The 18,663-nt window shown below is 46.5% G+C and overlaps 1 protein-coding gene across 1 annotated transcript in view; it reads right to left on the bottom strand.

Annotated features, from left to right (window-relative positions):
• PKD1 (polycystin 1, transient receptor potential channel interacting) overlaps positions 1–18,002 on the bottom strand; it is a 464,326-nt gene extending 446,324 nt beyond the window's left edge. Inside the window, exon 1 of the mRNA XM_078664851.1 lies at positions 17,572–18,002. Coding sequence (XP_078520977.1) covers positions 17,572–17,813 — 242 coding nt within the window. The 5' untranslated portion in view covers positions 17,814–18,002. The remainder of the gene's footprint in view (positions 1–17,571) is intronic.
• Positions 18,003–18,663: the final 661 nt, after the last annotated feature.

Raw genomic sequence — 18,663 nt, 5'->3', positions numbered from 1 at the left:
TCTACAGGGGATTGCCTTTAAAGCTGTGACAAATGAGGGTTTGTGTTTTCTTTCCGTTGCCGTGTCTGACGACATATGTGAGTTTGTCACGCCTGACCTCACGTCACGTTAGCGACGCGTCTCATTTCCGTTGTGATACGTAAATATGTGCGTGCGATGTTTACATCACTGCACCTTTTGCCCTGCCTGTGTTAGTTTAATGTAACCAATCTGTAGTTCAGGCCTTGATCTCTCCTACCTCCGCTCCACCCGCCTGTCTCTGCATAGGGGCAGTCTATGCTGTCCACCTCAGAGCCTTTGGACAGGTGGTCAGGGGGTTCTGATGCTGGACTCGGACTCCCAGTGCATGCTGGGATGCTCTGCTCTGGACTTAGTCTACTGGACCAGCATCAATATTTACTTGGGCATTGCCAGGCTTCATTAACCCTTTCCGGTGACACATGACGAGGATCTGCTGGATGTATGACGGTACGACGCGTACCGTCACAACGCGTGCTTTTACAACGCGTCTTTTACAACGCAAGTCGTAACCACGACTTGCGTTGGGGGCATGGATAGTAAATAGTATAATTTACTATTCTAACACCAGTCCCCGTGGATACTAGGGAAGGTGTTGGAATAGTAAATTTACTATTCTTTATCCTCTAGCGCCCTCCAGCGCAAGTCGTGGTTACGACTTGCGTTGTAAAGGACGCGTTCTAAAAGTACTGCGGGGTAACATCCGCGTCGAAAAGGATGTTCCCCGGATCTGCTGGTCAGTCAAGAACAGCTGCAGATAGCTGTGTATTGTGTGATGCCAACCTGAGTTGTCTGGGGCTATAAAAGCAATAGGTTAGGCTGCACTGGGCACTACAGGGTTTACCCAAGGCTACTGCGGCTTTGCAGGGTATAAATTGGCATTTGATTCTGGGCATGGACGTGGGCTTGCAAGTATTTGGCAGTATGTTTGGAACTATGCCCAGGAAATGGAGGGTGGGCCTTGGCATTTGAAGCTGTTGCTTAGTTTTTAAGACTGTGACTTGGTGTCTGTGGCTGTGTCTGAGTATGTGATTACAAAAGGTTGCTGGGTCTGATATCCGACCGCAGTGACTGAGCAACTGAGTCTGTTATTTGGCATTTGAGTTTTTACCTTGGCACTGGATGAGGCTACCTGGTACTCAGAAAGCCTCATAGTCAAAAGAAGAGGGGGGGACCAGGAGCTAGTTAATGGTCCAGTGCCCGTGCTCCAAACTAACCATAAAGTCAACACAATGGGGGGCACTGTTCCAAAATGAGTGATGTAGAGAACAAGGAAGAAGTGCTAGGTCGCGGACTCAGTGTGAGGAGTGAGGGGAAGTGCTAAAAAAAGACAATTCTTGTCTCTTGTTGCCCTCACACACCCGAAGGGTGCAATGCCCTACGGGTCCCCCGAAGGGTCACTTTGGCGGAGATCTTTTAGACAACTGCCGTTGGGTGCATGTGGGTGTGTGGGTAGAGTTCTGGATATAAAGTGTTATTGTGCGTGTAGTGAGGTTAAAACTACCTAAGGGTATACCTAAAGAACTTTTAATGAAAAGGTACCCTTGGTAGATTAAAACAACCCATAGGTTCGGAGTTACCAACACAGGCGTAATGTGCCCAGGTAATTGATCAGGTCGACATGTTTCATGCCTATGTCGGTCCAAAGGATCCCTGGTGTTTCATCAGGACCAAAATTAAAGGCAGTGGTGGTGTAGTGCTCGAAAGTGAAGTTTAACAATAGAGGGGTACCATTGGCCCTCCAAATGATCAGAGGGGGCCACTGTCTTAAAGGAATTAAGTAGCGGCTATGACTTAATAGTCAGAACAGCTTATTTGAACATGACCTAAAGGAGCCCTAGCAGTACTCCCTAAGCTTTTGCCGTAGGGAGCCCACACCTGGTTGGGGATTGGAATCGGGTGCCGGCTCGAGAGACCTGCCCTGTCCTGACGCCTGCTTGCAAGTCAGAAAGTCTCAACACCACCCATGAATTACCATTTTTCTGGTAAAATGGAAAGTAAAGGTGAACAGTTTCACGTGATCTAATATTCACTCAAACACAATTAATGCCCTTTACTCTTAAAGTCTGTTTTTAGGGCTATTACCTTCCCCAGTTAACTGCTGTCAGTAGTCTGTCTTTTATGCTAATTTGTCTTTTATACTAATTTAATTTCCCAGCATACATTAAGTGGCACTTTTCTTTGTCTTGATAGATGGGACACGCACAAGCATAACAGTGGCACCCTAGCAATTGCAACACTTTGTAGTTTGTGGTATGTGCAGTCCAGTTTTTAAAAAAACAAACAACATTTGTTTTTGTTTTAATTCGTTTGCAGATAGTTATGTTGTATATACAGTTTTAGAATATTTGATTTATTTGGGAGAAAATTCTGGTTTTCTATGATTTATTTTTAAGCCTCAAAAAATGTGTATGGCGCAAAACTTCTATTAGCTTTACAAATCAATTAATTTATTTGTTTACGTTTGAATAATTTCACAGGTGTTTCTATTCATTTTAAAATGAATGGAGGAACGTAGGATGACGCATTGAGAAGGGAATTATGTCTGGAAACGGGTAATGTATCGGCTATGTTTATTTCTGCCACAGCCCTCACTTGAACAATACAAGCAAGAATGAATCAGGAAAAAACATCTAAATTTTTATTAAAATAAAGTGACCCTAAAAAATATGAAATGATCGTGATCACTGTTTTAAAATTTGGAGACAGTCACAGAGTATTATCTACAGAACTCTACACTCCGCCTTTCTGTGCATCCAGTTATTTGATGTGTGCTCTGTTTGGATATTGTGGCAGCATGCGTGTTAATATTTGAGCAGTAACTAAAATAGACTGTACTCCTCTTCCGTTGTTGTGTTGTTAATCTTGTATTTATTGGAGGTTTTTTTTTTACTTCGTGTCACATCCTCAGCTGTCATCGGGGTCAAATGTCCTTGTCATGTGATGTCACTTCCTCTGATGTCATCGTTCTTCAAAGAGCATGGGATGTCACTACAACTATCCCTGGAATTTTGGATAATCAAGGTCCAAGGACAGTGCTACCAAAAATGTTGCCAAATCCTTGCATTGCCATTTTTTCCTGAAATCAATTTAGCGCACATCTCATTTTCAAGATTTGCTGTGCAGCCTTGGTCAGACTGCAAAAAAAATGATTAAAAAGTGCTTTCTTTGTTGAACCATTTAACTGATAATGCCTTTTATTTATGTGTTGGTTTTTTAAACATAAATAAAAGGCTTTGTCATTTACAATGCCAATAGCTTAAACTTGTGTAAATGTGAGACCTATTGCATTGCAAATTGTTGTTTAACTTTTCCACTGAGCGCGGTGCCCGCTTCAAAGACACCGCGCTTGGTTTCTTTTTTATTTTTTTCTTTAACACTGAGTGCGGTGTCCATGAAGCGGGCGCTGCACTCAGTTTTAAAGTAAAAAAAAAAAATAAGCAAGCCGAGCGCAGTGTCCCTGAATTGAGCACTGCGCTCAGCATGAATGTTTAAAAAAAAACACAATTTTTTTTTTACAGAGTGCGGTGTCCCAGTAGTGGACGCCACGCTCAACATGAAAGTTTAATAAAAGTAACATTTAAAATGATTGCGGTGCCTCTACAGCAGGCGCTGCGCTCATTATGCAAATACCAAAAAGAGCAGCCGCCATTGTCCCTATCAGGGCCAATAAACAAAATAGTGCTCACCCATTTAATAAAGCAGACCGTGTAACAAGCCAAGTAAAAGGTCCAGTCGTTATGGGCGGTAACAATTGCAGACAAGGCGGTACCAAGGAGGGACTAACAAGCCTACTTACGAATCAGAAGGCAGCATTTATGAAGGACAATGACACAAGCCAATGACAAATATGGGCAGAGAGTGGGAGGGGCTTCCACTGCATATGCCAATACAGCATGCCTCGCAGAGCGAGCAGCGCTTGCGCACTGCCCTTAGGCTCGACCTAAAAAACCAAGAGGGTGGGAAACAGATTAATGGAAAGATGAAGGTTGAAAAGACATGTCCTGCCCTCGATCGATAGCCCCCGTCACTGTGCGATGACAAAGAGCGACAATGGCCTGGAGTACTTGAAGCCTCGGAAGAAGTTACTGGTGAACATTCTATCTTCAGGGCTATGTCCTGCCCTGGCAATGTCATCTGAAGTGTTGTACACAGCTTCCATGCCACATCTGGAATGGGTTGTATGCATTTTTAATGAAATGCACACTTAAAGAAACTTATTCTGACCTGATTCATATTTTTTTGACTAACTTATTTTGACGATTTCTTTTAATAATGATTTTCACCGGATTGGGAAAACAAATCTGAGGACACCCATTACTGAAATATTCCTTCTTCGTGTTATATTTTCAAGGGGGTGAATACACCCCTCTTCACTTCCCCCCATTTTTTGGAGGGGCTATTTTCCCTTTTTTACTTCCTCCTATTCTTTTACCTCCCTTACCTTTCTTAAAGGCCCATACGCAGCAGCAGCCCACCCATATGGGCTGGGTGGCCACGCCCCCACCTTTTTCCAGGCATGAAGAATGTCTGTCAGGCTGAACAAAGGTCAGCCTGACAGACACTTTTCTTCTTCAAGTCAGGCAGTCAGGAGCTAGGACAAGCTCTAAATGCACATGCTCCTGCCTGCCTGAGCTGAACATTGCTAGACTGAGGATTTCACAGCCCTGTGGGCGTGACCTCCTCAGCCCGGCAAAAGTACCTCAAGGGGGGGTGTCGCTGATGGCCTCCGACATGGGCACTTCAGTTTTAGCTCTGAAGTGCCCATGGCCGAGTGCCAATCAGTGACACCTCACCACAGGGTGGAGTGGGGTCAGCTGTCTCACTCACCTCATCTGACCCCATCCCACTCTGTGAGTGAGGGAACAGGGGCGGCTCTAGGCTCATGGCGGCCCTGGGCGGGGAGCGTAGGTAGGGGGCCCTGGAAGAGTGGGTCCGGGCGGGGCGGAGGCCAGTGAAGGGGGGAGGGGGGGTCAGGGTGTTTGCAAGTGGAACAGAGCTAGAGGCCGCCAAATCCCTGCCAGGGGCTGCCACGCAAATATGTATACATCCTCAGAGGATTATTATATTAAGGATATATATTGGCGTGGTGGCCCCTGGGGTTTGGTGGCCCTGTGCAGGTGCACAGCTTGCACATGCCTACGGACGCCCCTGGAGGGACTGCTGCTTTCCTTCACTGGCTGAACAAAGGTCAGTCAATGAGGGAAAGCAGCAGTTCCAACCCTCCTGGAACCTCCAAGGCTTCCCTCTCTATAGTAAAGGTAAGTTGTATGTGTTGTTTCAGTTTGGTGCGTCCCTGTGTGCGTCTGCAGGTCTGTATGAATGGGTATGTAATGTGTATTTGTTAATGAGTGTTGTGAATGGTGTGTGTGTATGTGTGAATGCATGGGTGTGAGTGAGTGTGTATGTGTGCATGTGTGGCCCCCCCACCCACTCCATGGTAAAATTACCGGCCACTACTGCCTTGCACCTTCCCGCTTTTTCCTAAGTTTTTACTACTTTCTTTACCCATCTTAGTTTCCCCTTCCTCTACACCCTCCCCCTGTTACCTTCTTACCTTTCTCCTAATAACATATACCTTTTCCATAAAAACATACTATTTCCTTGCAAAAAGGTATTCCATCATTTTGACCTTAATCCAACATGTAGTTTCGTCGGTCTGATTTCATCAGGGTTACTTTTTTCATGTTGGAAAATCATCAAAATTGCAGCGGCACACGGAGGAAAGCGGTGCCCAGTTCTGAGTCTGCTGTTATCTTATCTCTAGTTCTGGATTGAATGATAAGGCATTATAGACACTTTTGTAGACCACATCCAAAATACTGTATACAGCACAGAAGGTCACATCGGGAAAACTGAACGATTCCACTCTCTAGACCTGAGATACTATCTAAAGGTATGATGGTTTGGCCAAGATTTGAAGTTTGCATCTGAAGTATTGTATCCAATTCTGGATGACAACCCTTGAATTCTTTGACATGGCCTGCCTTACCTATTGGATAACAGTGTCTTTTTATAGAGCCAAAGAGTGGATTATGTTTCCAGTCATGGAGGATGCATTTAGAATACTAAATCCTGTATTGAAGGGTACGACTAGAATGTTGTGCACATTTCCAAGGTCACATGCAAAATACGGTCAAGGATTTAGCAGGCTTCATCTGGAGCATTGGATACATTTCCTGTGAAGATCTCTGGAATGTTGTGGCTAATTCTAGATTCCCTGCTGGAGTGTTATGTCCAAATATAAACGCCTCATCTGAAGTAGTGTATCCAGGTCTCCGGGCAGCGTCTGGAGTAAAACACTAAATTCTAGGTACCAAGGGCCCGATTCACAATGGTAAACAGATCTGAAGTCTAAGTTTAGACCCAAAGTCCAAGTTTACACCTGAAGTCTAAGTTTACACCTGAAGTCTAAGTTTACACCTGAAGTCTAAGGGTTCGATTCACAAAGCGAAACTTAGACTAGAAGTCCAAGTTTAGTCCTGAAGTTTAAGTTTAGACTTGAAGTCTAACTTGAGACCTGAAGTCCAAATTTAGACCTGATGTCTAACTTTAGACCTGAAGTCTAAGTTTAGTCCTGAAGTCTAAGTTTAGAATTGAAGTTTAACTTTAGACCTGAAGTCCAAGTTTAGACCTGATGTCTAACTTTAGACCTGAAGTTTAAAAGTCAATTCTGGAGCCCACATCTACATTAAACAATGGGAGTTTTCACCTGCGCTCCGATGTATCTAAGTTCAACAGTAAACCTAGTATAGGCTAGCAAATAATAAATATGCACATGATACAGTTATAACACATAGTACAGTTATAATCCCAATATTGTGACCAAAGGTTACTGGTCACAGAAAGACATTATCCATTCCTCAAATCCTGGTTTCAAAAAGATTTTCAATATATCCCAAGAGTCCAAAATTAATGTCCACAAACTGTATATTTGGTCGTAGAATTCTTCTTTATTCTTAGTTTCTTTTGCTTGTTGTATCAAACTTCAATACATTCAGTCTACAGCCAACACGTGTTTCGTCTGGCTTTACACATTAGCCAATGACTTCATCAGGGCTGTATTATAAACATCAACATAAATATGTATCAATATTTGTTATTACTCCAAATTATTTTTAGTAGCTGAAAAGTCAGTGAAGAAAGTAAAGAATCACACTAGTGTACTCCAGTGATTAATGAGGAATATGAAAAAAAGAAAGTCTACTACACCACCAAGGTCATCAGGTCACCATTGTGCACACCTAAATACCCAAGATCAAGTGTAAATATGACCATAGTCACCTTTCAACTTAAACAGAGCAACGTCACAGAAGATTTATCTGATCTTCTTGACTGAAATCGATCTTCTTGTCCTCTGTATAATACAAATACATCAGATCAATAATAGTTCCAACTAGACTACAATACCATGTCCCATTGTCCATGCCACATTCTAACCATGTCTAAACAGCCTTCACTATCTCATGTTGGGTAATAACCGTAGATAACAATTCCCTCTAGACTCACCAGTTTTATAAATCACCTTCACCTCCCATAGGTTATAGGGGATGAAGTATAAATCCACTCCTGGTTGCACGCGGAATTAGTATATATCTGTAGTAAAGATATTAACAAACGCCAATCAAATTCCAATGTATTCCTCAAAAACATTACTGTGCTCACTTCAGAGGATACAACTGGAGTATTACCTCCAATGTTTGTGACCACATATGAAGAGGCATATTTCAACACTGAGAATCCAAGTATGGAAATAGCAAATGGTATTATGTGTACAATTATGGAGGCCATCTCTGGATTACACTATTCAGTTTAGAGGCCACAACTGGGGTCCTAGGTGTAGTGTTGAGTTCTTCAGATGTCTTCATGAATCCGGTATCTAATATTGGAAAGAGCTACTTGGGTGACTTCAACAGAGTAGTAGAACTGTGAAACAGGAGTAAGACTGCCCACTGGTGCACAGTCTGAAACTATGAGATATGCATTTTGCCAGAGATTTGCATCTGTAAATCTCTAAATCAGGTCCCAGGTTCCTAAGAGTTTGTTGCTAGACGATTGGGAAGGTATCCTTCCTCTGCGTTGCTCAGGCTTCGGTAGAGGCCTTTCGTTTATTGTGCATCGACTGCTTTGCAAGTAGATTTGGTTTTTTTTTAAATCTCAAAAACAATGGGGGAGCATGAAACTGCATAATTTCTTATGAAATTTCACAAAATTTCTTTAACAAATCTGAAAAAATTACGCTTTTAAAGGGAAAAGTTTTTTTTTTTTTCATTTGCACACTTTACATAAAACTTTTTGAGATACTGCCAGGAGACTGGTTCAAGAGAAAAATGACAAACATTTTCCATGCAACTGAGACTCCTTTGTGCAACAAAAAAAACCGACCTGTAATCGCTTACTTTGAAATTTTCTTAAACTTCATGAATTCCATTTAACACAAATGTGTACGTTACATGAATGTCACCAATACAATTAAAATTTGACCCTGGCCTCATAAACTCATGTATATACTCTGATTTCAAAACACAGGGTCTTATATACAGTTTGGCAGATGTGACACGCCATCTGAAACGTAGCGGATATCCTGTCCGCTGTATTAAAAGTGCATTGTAGCCTATGGCACTTGTAATATGGCCGAGAAGACATCTATCACATCTTGAGGAAGTGTCCCAACCACCAAAGGCTAAACAAAGCCCCAGGCCAGTAATTCGCATTGTGTGTGTGATATGTTAAAATGTAAATGTATCTCAAATGGAAATACGGAAAACCTGGCATGGCTCCATCCCTTGTCACAGACCAACTCTAGACACCCCCAGCTATTTAGGTGAAGTGACCTTGACTGAAGGGTAAAAACGTGCATGTTTTCTTTCCAGGTAGCAGACATTTCCAAAAAGTTGATTCATTTGTCACAAGGAAGTTGAATTTTCTCATGCGATTCATCCGCGCCTTTACAGTTAGCTATTGTTATATGCACTGATTAAATCTGCTTGAAATTAATGTTCTTCTACTCTGTATTTACAGGAATGTGCTTTATTTTTTGCAGAGAATTCTTCAAGGACCCAGTCACCATGACACCCACCGACAACCTTTCAGCTGCGAAAACAGATCCCCGCTCCTGCTGTTCCAAACCAACCTCCGGCTTTGAAGGCTTTTGACCAATGCTTGCATGCCTTGCGCCAGGCCCGCGCCACACACCCCACCCTTGGTGGTTGGCCACTTCCTGTTGAGCTAGGGAAACCCTGAGGTTGGAATTTGGGTCATGCAACGACCCATAACAAACCATTGCACTTTCACTGCCCCATCCGGGTCTGGTATACAGGGGTGTAGCGAATCACGGTGAGATTCACGGGGTGCGAATCTCATATTTCCCAACTAAACAAGTGGGAAAAACCAACACAGGCATAGCAGACCCGATCCTAGGTCCCCAGACCCAACTACCAAGCCAAGAATGCAGTTATTTGGTGGGGGGGGGGGGGGTTGTTACACCCCAAACACCCCCTGAAGCTACACCCCTACTGGTATATCCCGAAGAGGGGGTGACATGGCCGCTGCTCATGCACCACCACATAGCTAAACCACGCAATTTCCTAGCCAGGCACACGCTTGTTTTGCTTTGAAAACCATGGGCCACCGGCTCAGATGCTTGCCCTGCGGGAAGGCAGGCTCAGGCGGAAACTCCTGTAGAGCTGGCAGTGCTTGGAGTGTGTTGCTGTCTGCTGCTGGGGAACACTGACTCATTTCGGGGACCAGGACTTATTTTTCATCATCAGACTTTGACCCAGAACAAGAGAGAAAAAGGTAAAAAATAGGAGGGAAAAGGAGAAAGAGAAAGTTAAGAAATGATTGACAAATGGGGGAAATAGGAATGAATAAGAACCGGGAAGAGAGAGGCAGAGTAAGGAAGTGCAGGGTGGTGGACAGGGCACAAGTCCTAGAAAAAGAAGTGGGGGGACGCTGTCACCGGAAGTGACGTCACGACAGGACGTGACGTCACGAAAGGTGACGAGCTCCTCGTCCCAGAGAGGCCAAAGAGTGAAGGCCAGCTGTTTGGCAGGGGGGACGGCGTCCCCCCGGTAAAATAAGTGGGGGGACGCCGTCCACCTGCGTGGTACCCTGACTCGAGCCCTGGTGGTGGAAGAAAGAGGTCTGGGGTGGAGTCAAGACAAAGGGGACCTGAGGATTCAGCAACCCCGGCAGCTCTGGTGTCGGCTCCTAAGAATATCTTCGGGCCCCTGCACTTGTGTTTTTACAAATTAACGTCAGGCAAGAGCTTAGAACTGGGTTTGGCTAGGTGCACGTATGCAGAAAAGGAGTAGTGCCCAGGGCTCGAGTCGGGGTACCACGCGGGTGGACGGCGTCCCTTCACTTATTTTACAGGGGGGACGCTGTCCCCCCTACCACACAGCTGGACTTCACCATTTTGGCCTCTCTGGGACGAGATCGGAGCCACCTTTCGTGACGTCAATTCCTGTCTTGACGTCACTTCCGGTGATAGCGTCCCCCCACTTCTTTTTTTAGGACTTGTGCCCTGGTAGTGCCCCTATGTCGTTGGGGGGTGGGGGTGGCCGTAATTCCAAAGTGCTCTTAGTACATGATCCCACAGGACGTAGAACCGGGGAGTGTAAATCTAAGGCAACAGGAGAAAGCCCATCATATGGAGCTCCACAGGAAGTGATGTCATTTGTATTTCTCTGAAGTTAATGGAACATTTATGTATGTGGAAATGTTGACTACAGAAACATAATTCCATCAAAATATTGCTACCAAAATGTTGATAATAAGTGCACACAGGTAAGTATAGATTTACGATTCTCCAAATGATAGTACATCTTTAGTAATGCTCGGTCATGTGAATTACCTTTGGAGTTTTTTTGCCAGTACTTTCTTTCCCCTCTTGCCTTGGGCCTACACGCCTGCCACACCCTCTGCCATAGTGCAGCCAGTGTGTGATGGGCCCTAGTGCAAGGAAGGAAATACCCCGCCCCCCAGATGCTGCTTGAATGGTGAAATACAGCAATAATCAGGGCTGCGTGGGCCCCTCAGACCCCTAGGCCCCGGTGCCACTGCGCCTACTGCACCAATGGAAGCTACTTTGGACTGTACAAATAATGAAGGAACGCACTTGGACATTATACACCCCGTGCACACGTCCATCTGTGCAATACTCGTGCACCAGCACGCAGCGAAGCCATCACTGGGTTTACTGTGAAACTCCTGTACTGATGTCACTAGATCACGCAACGGTGCATGACCTTTGACACCGATAGCGGCGTATGACCTGTGACACCGACAGCAAATGGACGCAACGGCGTAGGACCTGCGAGACCGATAGCACATCGGGACGAGTTAAATGGAGGGGATATGCTATGCAACTGCACCTAACGTAACACACTTACACAGCATGACAAAATATAGCAGGACAGCATAACATAATGTAACAATGTGACTAACACAAGATAGCACAATAAAACAGCACAACTATATGACGTAATATGATGGGAAATAGCATAGCACAACATAACGTAGCATACCATACCATTGCAATAGAAAATAACAACACTTAATAACAACATGGTATAGCATAAAGACATACAATAACACCGCTAATTACATATCATGACATAATATAACCTAGGAACCTGAAATAACGTAATGCAAGACAAAAAGAAATAACATCGCTTAACTACATGACATAACATGGCGGAAAACAACACAGCACAACATACATTTGCATACGTTTACAGCATAACATAAAAACATGACATTGTATGAAAGTATGACGTAGCCTAACAGCTTAAAATAACATAGTGTAATCTCATTAAATATCATGACATAACATAACCTAACAACATGAAAAACAATAACACACGACGCATAACATAACATTACTTAACCACATGACGTAACATTACGGAAAACAACACAGGACAACATATCGAAGCATACCATTGCAACATAACATAACAATATGTCATGTCATGACACGGCATAAAATAACATAACTAATTACATAACTTCATGACAAAGCATAACATAACAACATGGTAGAACGTAACACAAGACACAAACATAATATCGCTTAGCTACATCCCATAACATAATAATACCACTTGTTACTCATTCGCACAATTAAAAATCTTCATAACAGGACAGTTGGACGATCCTTCTATGCTTTGACCACAAAATAGGAAAACAGAACCACAACGGCACCAGCCAACACAAAGAACCCATTCGCCACGTTTATAAATATTTAAATCTGTCCTCCTCCGAGACCATTCCTCGAATTCTTACAGGGCACAGTTTGGAGCCGTTATTTTTCAAAGGGAAACATCTCGGCAGGAGCGCATTCTCCCGACGCTTCCAGGAGCGCGAAAATCTCTGCGGGAGCCGAATTGATTTTTCAATGATGACTTTTTTCCTTGGTGAAGTCAGAGAGACCGTGAGCTGACACAACATGCCTTCAGGCCGAGGGGGCTGGGGTATTCTGTGAGTAGGGCTGCGGGTTCAAGACCCACCATGGACGCGAGTAGTGTGGGACGGAGGGGGGTGGGCCGGGATAAAAACAAAGGGGGTGATTTGCTAACATTTTAGGCTGGGTTTGCGTCATACAAGTGACGCAAACCAGCACAAAGGAGCAGATTTACAAGAACTGACTTATCTCTGCATATTCGCAGAGCTGCGTCGGTTCATTTGCGTCACGCAAAAAACCCTTGCGCCACCATGGATGCCTCACATTTACAATACGGCGCACCGTGGCACAAGGATTAACAGATGCGTGATGCATCTGTTGACTTACAGGCAACGCATTACTGGAGTCGTGTCGCAAGCACGACGCAACTCCAGCAATGCTCAGGAATGCCTATGCCCATCATGCTGCGTCACTCCTTACGCCTGCTTCAAGCAGGTGTAAGGTTTTGACGCAGTGGCGTCGTTGAAGTGACGCAGTGAAATCTTGTAGATTTCACTGCGTCACTTTTACGAGGCTTTCTTACCCCGGAACGCCCACCCTGCATACATTATACCTGACGCAGGTATAATGTAGCGCAGGGCTTTACAACGTGACGCATCTCCCTAGACGTTGTAAATGTGTCGCAACGTGGCACATTGTTTACGAGGACGCTGAGTCACAAAAGGGACGCAACAGCAGTGTAAAAGTGTTGCATGGGGCTTGTATATCTGCCCCAAAGTATTTTTTGTATTATTTACTTTCCAGTGCAAAACTTGTTTTGTGCTGGAAATTGACTAAAAGTAACGCAAAGTAGCTCAAAGCGTTGCTTTGCATTACTTAGCGTTGAGGGCCGTTACATGGGTGTTCCCATACAATCAACCACACTTTTTGATGCGAAACTTGATCAACAAAAATGTGAGAGGTTTTTGCATCAAAAAAATATCGCCTTTTGAAAGCATGTTAATTTCTTCTTTCTATTACGACTTTTCATGTGTGCTGAACTGTACAGCACACATACAAAGTAGGAAACGTTTTAGAAGATGTCTTGACATAGTATTTTGTACTGGAAGTATTTTGTACTGGAAGGGAACCCTTCCAGTAGAAAACCTTTGCTGGACTCTTGCACACACACCTCACACTTTGGCGCAGAGGTGTGTGCATGGTGCGGGGCAGCAAAATTCTGCGCTGGCGCTAGTGAAAGGGGAGGAGAGTGCAATATCTCTGTATTTATGGTGTTTCCCCTTTGTCACGCAGGTAGCATTTTTGCCCGCTGCGTGGCGTGAACGTTTAGTAAATCTGCCCCGAAGAATTAGATTCAAGAAAAAGAGTTTTCGGAAGGTAACACAAATTCTGTCCATAAAAGTACTAAAATCCACTCCATGGTTGCCTGGTGGCCCACGGTGGTGGAGGTAATAGGAGGGGGCTGCGGGAGGAAATAAAGTACATTCGGTAACAGACAGTCAGTGGCGTAATATAAGCCCCACCCTCCATAGCCCCTGCAGTGCGGGGGCGCCCATTTCCAAGAGCCCCCTCAGGAAAAGTGTTAGGTGGTGTGCTGTGGACTTTGCAGGGGGGCACCCTCAAGTTTCGTTGTGCCATGAGAGAGGCCTGCTGCCTGCACCAACTCCAACTAATGCCATAATAGCCTCTTACATTTATTTACGCGTCACTGGCTAATTTTGCAACGCAAAGAAAACCCAATTGTTTATATTTTGAAGATAATAACAAATATATGAAAAGGTAAATGAACAGTGCAAAATTCACCGTACAAGACTATGAGGGCAAAAAAGCTATATCATAAGAAAGTGGTTGGAAAACACTGGATAGCGTTAATATGAATGTATTTCTATTTCGTCACATTAATTCGTGATTATTATTATTATTTCTTTCTACAGGGTTATATGCTCAATGCTTCTGAGAGCGACTTCAATGCGCTTCAGAATGTTGCTCACTATGTATATTAGCTACAATGGGCTCCGGAAGCTTGTCCATCATGGCAGACGGAGTTATGTAATAATATTTAAGGTGATTTGTAGGGGGGGGGGTCTGGGCCCAGCGTAGCGCTTCTGGGCAATAAGGCCCGCTCCGTGGTGGGTGTCTGACGACCACTGTGTGTGAATCACGCATATAGCGTGACTACTTGCGTCAGCTATAACATGCCTCACGCCCAATGCGTGCCTATTGGTAACAGCCCGACTTCCCCCTGGACAGATTCGCATGTGGAAGAGTCCGTTTGAGTCGGTGTGACGTAACCAGCAGACAGGATTCAAATCCTAGACTCTCGGCATCGCTTCTCTTCCATTACAGGGCTCGGCCCTGCCAGGGCACCGCGATGCCAAGATGCCCGGGCCTCTGCTAATCTGTGCCAGGTGGTCAGCACGCAGCTCTGAAAATGCACATCAATGCAAAGCTGCAACACTAGAGGCGGGCGAACCAACACAATAACAGGGGGAGCGGAACCGAGCCAAGGGATAGTTATTAAGACTGAACCATTAATGAACTAGAGGCAAGCTAGTTGTTATGTAAACCCTGTAGCGGCCCAGATTATTGTAGTCTCAGAAACACAAGGGCTCCGGGAGTAGTGATTTGCCACGAATCACACAGTGAAAGAAAACCTTTCCCATCCGCAATGTCAATACGAAATATACACAAAATAAATGCAATTCATTCTAAATTCAACAATGACATTAGGCGTAGGTTCATTTTTTAGGCATGAGAAGATTACATAATTTGCCCAAAATCACAGGACGTAAAGCCGACGCCGAGACTCGAATCTGGTTTTTCAGATCTCAAGTCTGCAACTCTAGCACTGAGGTCACATGCCCACGTCATGGGGTCAAGGGGGGTGGCAGGCAGAAGCCAGATGGAAGCTCGGCTTGTTATGGGCTCGAGGTTTCAAGAGAATGACAAGCCGAGCCAGGTTCAGGCTGGAGCCTGGCTCGAGCTTTCAGTGGCTTGTCCACCCCTATGCCACACCCTCTGCGGTGCCGAGGATCTGCAGACAGCGCTGCCAATGCACCTCAATGCTGAGGAGCAGCGACCCTTTTCTATTCCTGTACTGATGCCCACATGGAGCTCAGATACTTGATGCTGAGCTGCACCATCGCCTGTCACACATGCACAGATGCCCACATGTGGCTCGGCTGATGCACCTCAATGCTTACACTCCTGCCACACATTTACATATGCCCACATCTGGCTCAGATGATGTACCTCAATGCTGAGCAGCAACAACTCCTGCCACACATTTACAGCTGCTTGCAGGTGGCTCAGATGATGCACTTCGGTGCTATACAGAACCCACTCTTGCCACAGATTTACAGGTGCCCACATGTGGCACCACTGATACCCCTCAATGCTGAGCAGCACAAGCTCTTGCCACACATTTGCAGGTGCCGCATGTGGCTCAGCTGATGCACCTCAATTCACACACTCCTGCCACACATTTGCAGGTGCCGCATGTGGCTCAGCTGATGCACCTCAATTCACACACTCCTGCCACACATTTACAGGTGCCGCATGTGGCTCAGTTGATGCACCTCAATGCTGAGCAGCAACAACTCCTGCCACACATTCACAGGTGCCGCATGTGGCTCAGCTGATGCACCTCAATTCACACACTCCTGCCACACATTTACAGGTGCCGCATGTGGCTCAGATGATACACCTCAATGCTGAGCAGCAACAACTCCTGCCACACATTCACAGGTGCCGCATGTGGCTCAGCTGATGCACCTCAATTCACACACTCCTGCCACACATTTACAGGTGCCCGCAGGTGGCTCCTCTGATGCACCTCAATGCACCCACTCCTGCCACACATTTACAGGTGCCGCATGTGGCTCAGATGATGCACCTCAATGCTGAGCAGCAACAACTCCTGCCACACATTCACAGGTGCCGCATGTGGCTCAGCTGATGCACCTCAATGCACACACTCCTGCAACACATTCACAGGTGCCGCATGTGGCTCAGATGATGCACCTCAATTCACACACTCTTGCCACACATTTACAGGTGCCCGCAGGTGGCTCCTCTGATGCACCTCAATGCACACACTCCTGCCACACATTTACAGGTGCCCGCAGGTGGCTCCTCTGATGTACCGCAAAGCAGAGCAGCACCCACTCCTGTTACAGCCGTGTTGGTAAACACAGCTTTGCCAAAGTTCCCCCAATGCTGAGCTGGAACAATCGCCGGGTACCGGAGAGGGGGTCTGCAAAGAGCTCTGCCCATGTCCCTCATTGTGTAACCAGCCCTCCTGCCCCTGGACTGATGCCCACTCACAGCGCTGCCATGCACGTGAACAGTGGCCGCAGTACCCCCTCATCCTTCCAATACTGCCTCTTGCGCACAGCTCTGCCAGGGCACCGCGGGGTTCAAGGCCAGGCAAGGTTGGCATCCACATGTGGGTACCGGGACCCAGACAGCTCTGTCCTGATCGCCAGCACTTGAATCTGTTTTCAGTAGCCGCACATATTATCCAGTCACACACAAACTACTTTCATGAATGCTTGCAAAGCGCCCCGAAGCTATGAAGTCGGAGCTGCTAAAAATTAACCTAAAAAATTGGAATTTGTCCCAGAAAAGCAGCACCCAGATATCAGACATCACCCCATCCCGTGACATACGACCCTTGACCCGAGAGCCCTTGGGTGAGATGTGTTGCTCTCGTGGTTTGGGTTATTGGACTCGGGGTCCCTGCGCCCCACACCCCTCGTGTCTTGACCACAGAACGTGAAAGTGACATCCAGATGCCTCGCGGGGGTCACCTTGGGGTCCGTAAAGTGCCCTCCGCCCCGGTCTCACTTGCACTGAGCCCGGCCAATGAATGCACTGGGATAACGGATGCTGGCGTGGGACAGTCCCAGCGGCCGAGACACCTCCAGGGCTGGACCCAGGGACAACGACACCCTCTGGTGGGACCACAACAGACACCGAGGACCCTCCCGGGTGCCGATCACGAAATAGACGCCTCCCACCCCCACTCATCCATCCACACATAATATCCGGGCCCCTCAAGCTCGCCAAACATGGGTACACACGTCCAATGACAGAGCAAGGGGCGCCCCCCCCTTCCACACACAGACCCCGTTGGTACTCACAGTCGTGTGACCTCGGGGGGCACCCCCAGATCTTCGGGCACGGCCCCTCGGAGCCCGGACAGCAGCGCCCCGGAGCAGTTGAGGGCGCAGTCGCCCCCCAGGCCGCAGGTGCAGTTAAGCGGGCAGGGCTGGCACCCCCGGGCGCCCGCGGGCAGAAGCAGCAGCAGGCAGAGCAGCAGCCTGGGCAGGGAGCGGGCGCCATGTTCCCCCGGTGCAGGCAGCTGCCCAGCTCCAGGACGCATCTCTCACCCGCTGCTGCCTGGCATGGCCCCTAGTCGCGTCGCCCCCCAGCCCGGCGTCCGTCGGCCTCCTCTGCCTCCAGTTCCCCCCCCAGGTGCCCCCCTCTGGCCCTTCTGCTTCTTCTTTCCCTCAACTTTTCCAGCAGAGTTTTTTGTGTGTGATTTTTTTTTCTGTCTCCTGCAGTTCCCGCTGGAGGCGCTGGGGGGATTCCTGGCCCAGAGAGCGGACCGGGGAGGAAATGAACACACGCGTAAGGCTCACTTTCTGCCAGAAATTGAGATGCCACAACCCTTCCAAAGCACCCTCGGCACAACGCGTGAAATACCAGGCCAGGGATACAACATTGTGACCTTGTCTCCTTTTGGCTTTTTCGGCTTTCACTTCACGGATGGTTGTTTCATACTTGTGTCAATACTGTTGTATTAGCTTGCGCCATGATCAACTTGTTTGCTGATTATGTATTCTGTATTTTATTCAGCCTTGAAAAAGTCGTGGGGTAATCCCCTTGCTGGCGACGAAACACGTGTTGGCTTGTAAACCTGTATGGCAGGTAACCTGTGTTATATACACACAACTAAGGAACACAAAGAAGAATAAAGAAAAAAAGAAACATAATCGAATACTTGTTTTAATTTCTTCACTTACTGTGCCTACAGCTGTCATACCCTTATACAAGATGCCGTGAGCAGTGGGCTGACGAGCCTGGGATCCCGCACCTACGCGCCTGAGTGGTACTATACCTGGCAGATATTGGCAGCCATCGGCAACCCCAGTACACGGCCTATCCCTGCTGACGAGGGGTGATACCCCGAAACACGTGTCCAGGGATGGCGAAGACAGCGAAGATAGCAG

The sequence above is a fragment of the Lissotriton helveticus genome, chromosome 10, assembly GCF_964261635.1.
Source record: "Lissotriton helveticus chromosome 10, aLisHel1.1, whole genome shotgun sequence".
NCBI lineage: Eukaryota > Metazoa > Chordata > Amphibia > Caudata > Salamandridae > Lissotriton > Lissotriton helveticus.
The sequence above is the reverse complement of the archived record's forward strand: the minus strand, read 5'-3'. Positions and strand labels throughout refer to the sequence as shown.